Genomic DNA, 11732 nt, shown 5'->3' with positions numbered 1-11732 from the left:
ATGTAAAAAACTATCTTTAAAGTTCTTAGGGGCAATAATCCAAACTGGCAACTGCTCTAGCAAAAGTGTTGCTAGGAATAAAGAACATATTACATACATTTTTGTTTCAGCACATACTGGTATGTAGTACTTAGGCAATGAAATATATTAATTCACATTAAACTTCTCCTGCTGGAACTAATGGACCTAGAGAACGGGCTTCTGCTCCTTTAAGTACTAGCCCAATCCTGAAAGCGGAAGCAGTCACTTGCGATCTTCCACACAGTGCTGTTAGGAGTGCTATGTGCAGTCAGCAGGAAGTTCTGGTTGAAGAAGTGTTGTTTGTTCCCATCAAACTTCACAGCTCCACTGGTCACAACGAGAACTGTAGTCTGGGACTGGGTAGCTTGCTCTTTAGCAACACAAACAAGAGAAAGATAGCAATTTACATGTCTAAATAAGCTTATACTGTAATGCTAAAATTTTTTCATAAATGTTCTGCACTTGGAACATGCATCCTGAAGTCAAAAGTTGAATATGAAAAAAAAAATTAAGGTGATTTTTCTATCCAGAAAGATTTGTGGGGTACTCTTATGTTTCAAAACAAAGATTATAAATCTAACATGACCATTTATTTCCTATATGTACTAATATTTCATTAGATATCTAACATCATTCACAGTTTGCTTCTTAAGTCATTCTTCAGGAACTATACGGGGAAATACCACTATAAACAACTACTTAAGATAGTAAGTACTCCATCTAGAGGTAAATATTATACACTACATCAACTACTGAATCAAATTCTGTCATGTCATTCTTTCACAGAATACGGTTCTCTGAAATGTTAACAGAACCGCAAACATATTAATCTATGATACAGCATAGACTTTTTTTCTGTAGGCATTCTCCTTTTCAACAAAAATCACATTTAGTTGCAATTCCTCATATAAATTGTAATAACCAATAATCATACACTATCTAAACTGGATAGTTCTCCGGAGTGAAAAGCATCTAAAAGTCCCAAAGCCTGACTGTATAAATTACTTTTCGTGACACTTCACTTACTCAAATAAGTAAATATATCTACTATTAAAAGTTATTGCTGCTTTAGGTGTGAACCTCAATGTTTACTAACAGCAAATAAAGGAGATGCTTTGAAAGATCATGATCTTACCATGAACTGGTTGGCAGTCCAACATATTGATCTGGAACTCACTGGAAGGCAACATCTCAAAAAAATTAGTAAGGGCTTCCAGCCCTGTAACAACATTTCCATTCCAGATTAGAGTGGCCTTGTCCAAATACAGCCTGACAATTGCCTAAAAATAAAGGAAAATTTTTTTAAAATTAATTTTTTCTGCAACATTTTCTAGAAATGCATTAGGAGATTATAGATGAAATGTAAACATTTTCATGACTCTGTCTCTATCTCCACTTCCTTTGCCACCTTGCTACTGGAAAACAATGTGACCATGATGTCACAATTCATATCATTTTAATATTTCCACTTTAGATTCAATGAGAAAAACTTGCATTCCTCAAACAGTAAGAGTTTTAAGGTTTTGCTATTTGAAAATGAATTAAATGATCACAAATCCCAAGCATATCCAGTCTCAAATTTGTTTTAAGTTTCTCATTTCCAGTTTGGAGAATTAAGTCCTTAACGTGCTTTAATTCTGGTGACTAAATACATAGGAATCATTTGATGCTTTTATGCAGGGACTAATTCATGTTTTTGTATTGCCACAGTAAGTAAAAAAGAATCAGAAGTACTTATGTAGAGTGACCACAATAAATGTGATAAGGTCCAAATGAGACAACATCTAACAGCTTTAACTCTTTTGGGTCAAGTGACACATTACTTCTTTAATTCTCAAAGTGAAATTGGATGAAAAGCCTCACACATACCCTTGCACTGATAATTAACTTGACTCTGTTGCACCCACAGGGTTTCACTATGTTGCTCTGGCTGCCCTGGAACTCACTATGTAGGCCAGGATGGCCTTGAATTTAGAGATTTGCCGGCTTCTGCCTTCCAGGTGCTGGGATTAAACACCTGTGCTACTAAACCCAGTTGGCTACTTTAGTTTTGAAAGCACCAAGACAGGACAAGTGACAAATACTCATGACAAAGGACAATAAACCTCTGCAGTCACAGCCTTTCCCACCTCCGGGTCCATGTCAGCAATAGCAACACATTTTATCTTGTTTCTTTTTTCATTGTTTAAGTTTTTCGAGACAGGGTTTCTTTGTGTAGCCCTAACTGTCCTGGAACTAGCTCTGTAGAGTAGGTTGGCCTTGAATTTACAGAGATCTGCCTGCCTCTTCCTCCCAAGTACTAGGATTAAAGGTGTGCTTCTTTCTTAAAAAACAAAAACAAAAACAAAAAAGAAAAAACCCAACGTTCTTTTTTAAATAATAAGAGTCCTATACTGGTAGGAAACCAAGGCAAGACTATTTGATCACATACTGAAATAATTCCTTAAAAATAGAGTCGAAGGGTAAATTACAATAAAAAAAATCTGACATAAAATCTTGATCTACTAAAAACATCTACATCACATGGATCCTTATTTTGAACATCAGCTACAGCTGTGAACTGTTGGGGATCTCCCCTGGAGCTGCCCTCTCCAGAAGCTGCCCAAAGAAAGCCCGCCAAGCAGCGGCTCTACCTCCGGAGGGTATTTAACATCTGGCCCACAGACTTCCCCTCATGGTTTCCCCTCATGGCTTCTCCTCTTTCCTGGGACCATCTGGGAATGTTTTGCTCAGATTAAACCTGGACTTATTAATTTGGCCTGATCTGATTTATTACATTGTCGGAGTTACTCGCTACAGGGGGATTTTTACTTATCATCTATCTGATGTGTTGGCCTGGGTGAGCCCCCAACACACATACCACATCCTCTGATGCACCAGACTGACTTTACTTGGTAAGCCACCCACTTCCAAACCAAAATGCCTATAAGAGATTCAGGATCCCTTCCAAGCCTTTGACCCTCTGTGCTGGAGACTTCCAGAGCACCTCCTAAGGTCATTGCAACACCAGGTAGCTCCAGCCCCGGGCCCATTCCAGAATTCTCCTGTCCCAAAGATGTTCCACATCGGAGAGACAGTTGCACACTGTTCTTGTCAGTAGGCTTACAGACCGGATGCAGTTTTTGTAGCCTCCAGCCCCCCAGAATAAGCCTTGTGAATGGATGCTTGCAGGTTCAGTCTCATCTCCAATTGCTATGAAATTTATCCAAATTAGGTCCCTCATCCAGGTTGATGAGCATCACACCCCTTTTCTCGGCCCACCAGCATCCCCTTTGCTGTTTCTTTGCATCTCTGCCCCGGCCCCTTCACTCTGCTTTTGCTGCATGCTGGTACATCTTCCTCTCTCCTACAAATCTCTTTCCCTGCTTTCCTTCCATCTCATGCTTTTGTTGATGGTCTGTGTCTCCACCCCCTCCCCCAGAGTTCCCTGCTTGCCGCTGCTTGCCTCGTATGCCTGCAGTAGTCTGTCTCTGTTTGCTCCCTCCCTCCTACCGATACTGTCACCGTGCCATGCTGCAGTCCAGGGGTGGGGGTCCCTTTTTCCCATCTGGCAACACCCCCCATCATACTGTGCTGAAATTCTACCCATCCGCTCTGCCCTTAACTATTCTGTTCTCCTTCAATAAACTCTGCTACACCTTCCTCTCTCCTAAAAATCTCTTTTCCCAAAATCCTTCACTTGCTGTTCCAGCTCAGGCAGCCTGCTGCTACTGTTTTTCATCCCCTTCTCCCAGCCTTCTCTGGGCTCAGTGCCGGAGGCACTGCCATTTCAAGCCCAGCACCGTGGCGGACAACGCCCGCCTGCCTTCCTGCCATGGCCAGGAAATGTCTTTACTATGCTTTCTTACATTCTGCTTATTCTGTAAACTCTTACTTCAGGATTTTTAACTTGGCCATCTGACATGGATGGCTTCCTGGGGAAAGTTTTGCTCATCTTAAGTCCCGTCTATTTCATGTGTATGGATAGAAATGTGGTTACAGTGTGCTTGTTTTTGACTGGTTTTGAATGCCTGAGATTATGTGTTCCATGTGTCTTGGTAACAGCACAGCTGTGCTCACAACTAGCTACTTGGGCTCAGATTTTGTAATGACAGAAAACGTTATTTTATCCCACTCTACCTTATTATAAAGAAAAATAGTTAAGAAATTGGGTATGGTTAAAAATCTCTAACAAAAAATAACTTAAAACTGGTAACTCCATATTTAAAACAACCATGCGGACCAGCTGCCATTAAGACAGAGAAGAGATGACCGTGTGGAAATGGGTCCACCAGGAGACATTAGGTCTCCAAGTTATTTTGGATTAGGATAGATTTCTGTATGATAATCCCTGTCCTGTTCTAAAAACAAGGTTTATAAAAGATAGGATGTAAAACAATGCTGGTTTAATGAGGTATTAAAGCTGTACCTCCGTACATTCATGTATAGGGATGTGTCTTGCTGGCAGCCAGATTTTGTAACCTAAGAATAAACCCCTTGATTTTGATTTTAAAAAACACTAAATTGTCTATAATGTTAAAACTTGGTTTTGCCTTATGATTGTATCTTAGGACCACAGCTGAAAACTAGAGACTAAAAAATATTCCATCTAACCTTCTTGCTTTTACTAACATTGGTAAGCTGTAACTAACTGGGTGAACTGTAAGTCCAGATTTAACTTATAAATGCTCTCAAAGTTAAGTAAGGCCAAACATTTGTCTAGTTTAAAATATCTAACAGATTTTGTTCCGCTGATCCTCAAGTGCTTCAGAGATCTGAGAATATGGCATTTTAATGAAAAATCTTAGAGAGACATGCCGACCCCTAGCAGCATCCTGTATCTCCTCCAAGGCCACAGAAGAACTTGCACCTTAAAGCTTGCTTTAAATGTGGCAAAAAGCCAGCCACGCAGCCAAATCCTGCTTTGCAACTGCTGCCAAGAGCCTGTTCAGATGGAAAGAACAGGGCACAGGGAAACTGACTGCCCAGCTTTGCCAAGGCAAGGCAGGTCACTCTCCCCAAACCCCTACCCCAAAGGAAAGTCCTGTCAGATATTCTGAGCTCGGCAGCTGAAGACAGGTACTGCTTCTGGAACTTCTGTCCCCGCCCCCCTCCCCAACGACCATGGAGAAACCTTGAATTGCCTAGGTAACTGGAAAGCTGTCTCACTTCTTTCTTACCCTTCTCAGATCTGAGGGTGTTTGATGATGAGGGTACTTATAAACTGATAGAGCACTGACTACAGACAGTTTTCAGAAGTTCTTAAATTTCTGTGGATTTTACTGGTCCCAGCTTTTAGAGACTGGTTAGCATTAGAGAGGGTATGGAAGCCTGCAGGCATTTTCAATTCTGTTCCTCCCTCGCTCCTCAGCCTCCCTCCCTCCTCCTCCTTCACTCACTCAATGTCTTCTGTTCAGTAAATTACCTCTGGTTGTCCTCTAAGTATAGACTTAAAGGTGTGTTTCATCGAGCTGAAACTAGACCCTAGGAAAAATGTTCATACCTTTTAACCCAAAGCCATAGCCTTTTGCTATGACACCAAGATATGAATCTGTTCCAGTTGTTTTACAGACACCTGCAGGTTTCTGCAGAGGTCTACTACTTTCCTTGTGCCAAGGCCAACCCACATGGGGGCCCTCCAGATATGCCAGCCCCTGCACCAGCTCTGAGGACACCAACCAGGTGAGTACTGACAGGCTGATTTCACCTACATGCTCATTCATAAAAAGCTCCATTATCTCTTAACTCTTATTGACACCTTTACAGGATGGATGCACTCCCCACCTCCAGGGAAACAGCAGATGTGATGGGTCAGGTACTCTTGAACACATCATCCATCGATTTGGCCTGTCATCGCCTGAAGCTCCTGGAACATCAGTGCTGGTACCAGCTTTCTAGACTCAAAGGCATATCTGCTCTTTCATCTGGCTCATTCACCCTTGCCTCTTCTGTACAACCAGGGCACATTTCTGTTCCATTTTTTTCCCCATGGCTAGTCCTGTTCATGGGGCCAGTGTTAATAATCTATTTTTTTCTCCAAGCAACTTGTCTTCTCCGCCTCCCCAAGGAACAGATGCCTGATGTCTCCAGGATGGTAGCAAACTGAATGCTTCTTCACCCATACCTCCCGCTGAGCGTGTCCCCACCAACTCCCCCGCTCCAAGTCATCCCTTGCCAGCAGGGAGCAGCCAGACTTGAACCTGTGTCTACATATACCCAAAATGGTTGGGATGTTGGGGAATCTCCCCTGGAGCTGCCCTCTCCAGATACTGTCCAAAGAGCCAGCCAAGCAGCAGCTCCACCTCCAGCAGGTATTTAAGGTCTGGCCCACAGACTTCCCCTCATGGTTTCCCCTCATGGCTTCTCCTCTTTCCTGGGACCATCTGGGAATGTTTTGCTCAGATTAAACCTGGACTTATTAAACCTGGCCCGATCTGACTTATTGCATTGGTGGAGTTACTCACTACTGGGGAGATTTTTAGTTATTATGAACCTTAATCAGAAATTTTCTATTAGTATAGAAAATAAAAGAGGAAAACCAGGAGACGTCCCCGAAAATACAGACCGTTTCATACTAGCACTGTTTATTTAACTATATTAATTCAAGGGACAAAAAAATGATCAACTACTTAAGTACAGGTATGCTGCACCCAATGTTATGTGCAGTATTGAAATTAATTCCTGAGCTGGGGATACAGGACAGTGGTAGAGCATGTGCATAGTATGTTAAGGCCCTGAGTTCAGTTTCCAGCATTGCAAATTTTTTTTCCTACTTAAAAGTAAAATGAGGCCGGGCGGTGGTGGCGCACGCCTTTAATCCCAGCACTCGGGAGGCAGAGCCAGGCGGATCTCTGTGAGTTCGAGGCCAGCCTGGACTACCAAGTGAGTTCCAGGAAAGGCGTAAAGCTACACAGAGAAACCCTGTCTCGAAAAACCAAAAAAAAAAAAAAAAAAAAAAAAGTAAAATGAGGTTATGAAAAGTTGACACTTTGCCTAAGAGCATGGTACTAGGTAAAGGCAAACTTATGATATTATTCCAGAGCTGACATCCCCACTAATACCTTACCATACAGTCTATAAGCAACTTGTTTTCTTTTCTTATTACATTATGTTTTTTAACAACAATATAATAAAAAAGGGGTTCCTTTTTTGGAAGATTTTATCTTTCCTAGGGCAAGATGTTTTTTGGCAACAGAAAAATTATTATCTTTTAATTTACAGAATTCTTTTGAAATTCTGAAATTAAATATACCTCAGTAAGTGTGGATAAATATACCTGTTTCCCTGTTCTCTTTATATATAAATTCAAGGTTTAAGTGTTTTTATTTTTAGATCACAAAGGACATGCACTTTGAATTTCAGCCTGCCTTTTGCAAGTGGCTTTTACATTTAAATCATTGTAATTCTTATGTGTCTGCCTCCAGTACAACCTACAGCAGGGAGGGGGAGGGGCAATTCTGCTCTCATACCCTCAGCTCCCCTGTCCTCCACATTTAGATTGCCAGGGTCAGCTCTATTGTTTTGACCAGGCAAGGTGCAGGGCCCTCTCTCCTGATTGCTGTAGGGGGCATACAGGGAGAGGGGGCAGGGGCGGGGGTGGGATTGGGGGTAGAGGGGTGGGGAGGTGGACTCAGCACTCCTACTCTCATGCCCTCAGGGATGGCTCATCTGTCACACACACACACACACACACACACACACACACACACACACACACACACACACACACAACAGGGTCAGCTCTAGTGTGCTGCCCAGGCGGGGTCCTGCTCAAATCTTTTATCTTAACTCCAAATAACTTCAACTCTTAGAGATTTAGAAAACAAGTTTGAACTATAGTAACCTTTTGAATTTACTTACAAAATTTTAAATCTCTTAACTATGTTTTTAAAACCAAAACAACAAAAATATCCATTTTATTTAAGAACACTCAAAAGCTGATGTCCAAGATGGCATGTGCTGGATGGCAATTACAGTCTAACATTCTAACGTGGAATTAAGACATGTGGTTCAAGAAAAAATATTTACCTTTCATGCCAGTAAGGCAAGTGTGCCTTTAGTAAATTATCATTCGAAAATATTGTTATTTCTATTTTTATTTTTTCATGCCTGTTTAAATGAAAAGCATTTGTTGGTCTTTATAAGTTAACTTGGACTGAATGACCAAACTGTCTGATAAACTATCACCTCTCCTTATTCAGGAGGTCTCTCCTGTTCGAATCTAATCTTTATCAATCTAGATGGTATTTACAGCTTTTCTTCTCCTTTGGAAACAAAGGCAAAATCTTCCCTAACGTAACACACATATCCGGGTTCCATTGCGAGGTCAACACATCTTTAAAATATACATATGCATACCATATGAAATGACTACTTCCTTAAATCTCCTCAAATCCGGTATTTCTATAGGATTCCATTTAACTTCTAACCTTGGGGATGTCTACTGTCTGCTGGTAGTTCTTGTATAGTAACTGGATAAGCTAAGGTTGGTTTTCTAACAACCTTGTCCCACCCCTCTTCAGTTTCACCATGTGATGGCATGGTAGGTTCTTGTCTAAATTCCTCCATGTCTGAGCATTTTTCTTATTTTCATTTATAAGTCTTTCTAAGGCTTGTATCTTATCACTCCACTTTTCATATTTGGCATAATTATCAAACCAATTTTCATATTTGGCACAAAAAACAATATGGCTATTAAGGATAAAATATGAATTTATAGATTGATAGTGATTATAATTGGTACTATGTCAATCTCAGTTAAGTCATTTATCTTTTCATTTTCTGCTTCTATTTTTAAGCCATCTAAAGTAGCATTGTATAGGATCCTAAAGCCCCATATTATATTTCCCATCCTTAACATGGGGGAAATTTTTCCTTTTAATATTACTTAAATTCTCTCCTTGAGAACTTCCCAGGTGTCTTACCAAATCTGATGGCTTCTCAGTTTGTCCACAGCTGGCATGATTTCTCTGTCCTTGTGGTTGTGCCCCACATTGGGTGCCAAATGTTGGTTTTAATGAAATCTTAATCGTTTTATCAATAAAGACACAGGAGCCAGATGCTAGGGTGAAAGCCTGCTAGCTCAGAGAGTCAGAGAAAGCACTTACCTTTCTCCTCAGCTGACATCCCAGAAGCCTCCCCCTTCTCCTATGCCTCCTCAAAATGAATGTCCCTCCTTTCTTTTTTTTTATTTATTTTTTTATTTTTTTATTTTTTGGTTTTTCGAGACAGGGTTTCTCTGTAGTTTTGCGCCTTTCCTGGAACTCACTTTGTAGACCAGGCTGGCCTCGAACTCACAGAGATCCGCCTGGCTCTGCCTCCCGAGTGCTGGGATTAAAGGCGTGCGCCACCACCGCCCAGCTCTAATGTCCCTCCTTTCTACTTCCTGTGTGTATCTCTATCCATCCTCCTGACTCCCTCTTACCCTCTATGGTTTTTTCATGATAATCCTATATTCACTTCCTGTCAACTGCTCTACCTCTTGACCTATGGTTGATTTTATTTAATCCTGTTTATAACACTCAAGCAGAAAACTTTTGTGTTAAAGGTGTGTGCTACGGGGCTGGAGAGACGGCTCAGTGGTTAAGAGCAGGGATGCTCTTCCAGAGGACCTGGGTTCAATTCCCAGAACCCACATGGCAGCTCACAACTGTCTGTAGTTCCAGTTCCAAGGGACCTGACACCTGTGGCAAAACACCAATGCACATGAAATAAAAATAAATTAATTAAAAAAAAAAAAAGGTGTGTGTTAGGGCTGAGTCACACCACAACTAGAAACAGGTTTTTCCAGTAAACAATGAAAGCTCCAGGCTCGAAGTATGGTCAAATATCTTGCAATATTATATTTTTATTATTTAAAACAATTTTTAAAATTAAATATATTTTGATCATATTCTTCCCCTTCCCAAAGTCCTTCTAGATCCTTTCCCTATCTTCCCAAGAAGTAGTTTCTCAAAAAACCAAACAAAAACACAATACAGAAACCTTCGAAACCAAGAAAATAAAACAACATCAAAAAAGAAAAATAAAACACCAAACTGTAACCAAATAAAAACAACTCTTAAAGAATGTGTGCATAGTAATTACTTATGTGGGTCAGATAAAAGTTATTTAAACAAAGAGCAACAGAGATTATAAAACTCACATGTCTTCTTTTGTCCATTGTCTCATAGTAAATATTGACAAATTCCTCAGCAGCTCTGCATGCCTGATCCACATACGTTTTAAAATCCTACAAGAAAATTTTCACAAAGGTAAATCATAATCCCACCAATCCTCCACAGCACAACATATGCAACAGAAGTTATCACTTTATATTCATCACTATAAAGCTGCATGGGAAATCCACTATCACATAAATTTGAGTATTTTAAAGGTCAAGGCACAAACGTTTTCAGCTTTGAAAGCAAACTGCTGCTAGTTTAAGGTCTATGTCTTTAGAACATGTTCATCTCCCCCTTTTCACTCTTTACATATAACTCTGGGATCTTTCCTTGACAACTAAGTAAAGAATACCTCAGTATTTTACAAAACATTCACCTACAAAAGGACACCATTGAAACAGTAACTTGGGGGTGAGTGGTGGGTGTGGGTGTAGACAAGGTGTGAGGGGTGGATAGTCACTGACCAAGTGCTGAGTTTCAATTTATGACCAAGCTCAAAAATTATTGAGCTTTCTAAAAACTGTTAAGAAAATTCTAAACAGCCTCACTCAGAAACTTTTCTTACATTATATAAACATTCACTACTGTTTGTAAACGAATTCCAAAAACCAAGAAACGAATCTCCTCAGAGTGTTCTTGCAAGATCCCTGATTAAGTAACTTTGCCACCACCCTTTTACTGAGAAAGTCGTATTTCTTGAAATAAAAATAATCGCCATTCTTTGTGAGTGATCAGGAGATTCTGATTTTTAAAGCGCCAATGCAAAGGCCCTCACTGTAAGCCTTAAATGACTGAGCCCCCATCCACCCATGGTTGCTTTACTCCCACCTATCATCTTTTCTAAGAAGGTGGGGGAGGAGGGAGCAAGCCCTGCCCCAAGGCCTGCCAAGCCAGACCCTGATTAGTCTCTTGCTCATGTGTCCAGGCTGTGCTCTAGCCTCTCCTCCCCTCTGCAGCCCAGGCCCAAGCTCCTCAGCACCCCATGGTGGCATGCACTCACCACAGCCATGGCCATGGGGGAGCTTGAAACTGTGTGCTCCTTGCGCTCCAGCAGTGGAGGTGTCACTACCTCCCCACGAGAATGGTTCCTTTGGCTGCGGAAAGATGAAATATTTAGCAAGAAAATGAAAGGCGGCAAAGGCACAGATTTTTCAGCCTGCCCATTGTATCCCGGTGTTAAAATCACCCCATGTTACAATTTTAAGCAGCAGTTCCCTTCAGTTCCAACTGATTCTGTCCATCTGTTTTAATTACTTGCAAACTGTTTATTAGCATAAAAGAGAAAAAAAGATAAACCAACCAACAACAAAAAAACAACAAAACAACACAAAACATTCCCCCTTAACAAAACAAAACAAAAAACAAACCACCCAGCTCTTGTAATCTTAACACAGAAAACAAACGCATCTCTATTTTCCATTTGCCGGCCCTGGCACAAGTTAAAAGTAAAGGGCCTGATTACCAGGATGTCTTTATTCCAGGGGGCGGGCCCAAAACTGGAGGGCCAATGAGAAACGGGAAAACCTAGGTTAGTAGCCAATAGGAAATGGGGGCAGAACTTGAGGAACT

General features: G+C 40.9%; 1 protein-coding gene across 1 annotated transcript; it reads right to left on the bottom strand.

The window, feature by feature from the left end:
- Positions 1 to 200: 200 nt before the first annotated feature.
- Nxt2 (nuclear transport factor 2 like export factor 2) lies at positions 201 to 11193 on the bottom strand. The gene is made up of 4 exons (XM_052746511.1): positions 11164 to 11193; positions 10145 to 10231; positions 1157 to 1301; positions 201 to 391 (listed from the first exon to the last, which is right to left on the bottom strand). Exons 1-4 carry the CDS (start codon positions 11176 to 11178, stop codon positions 210 to 212), a joined length of 429 nt encoding a protein of 142 aa, XP_052602471.1. The 5' UTR covers positions 11179 to 11193; the 3' UTR covers positions 201 to 209.
- Positions 11194 to 11732: the final 539 nt, after the last annotated feature.

This window comes from Peromyscus californicus, unplaced genomic scaffold (genome assembly GCF_007827085.1).
Source record: "Peromyscus californicus insignis strain IS unplaced genomic scaffold, ASM782708v3 Scaffold_10__1_contigs__length_136768540, whole genome shotgun sequence".
In the NCBI taxonomy this organism is placed as follows: Eukaryota; Metazoa; Chordata; class Mammalia; order Rodentia; family Cricetidae; genus Peromyscus; species Peromyscus californicus.
This window is presented reverse-complemented; position numbering and strand designations above follow the sequence as displayed.

What these genes read in the sequence shown, in the direction of transcription:
- Nxt2 (XM_052746511.1), bottom strand. An exon ending in CAATGGACAAAAGAAGACAT is followed by an intron (nt 1,302 to 10,144) that starts GTGAGTTTTATA and finishes CTTTATTTTTAG; the next exon opens with GCAATTGTCAGGCTGTATTT. An exon ending in GGACTGCCAACCAGTTCATG is followed by an intron (nt 392 to 1,156) that starts GTAAGATCATGA and finishes GTGTTGCTAAAG; the next exon opens with AGCAAGCTACCCAGTCCCAG.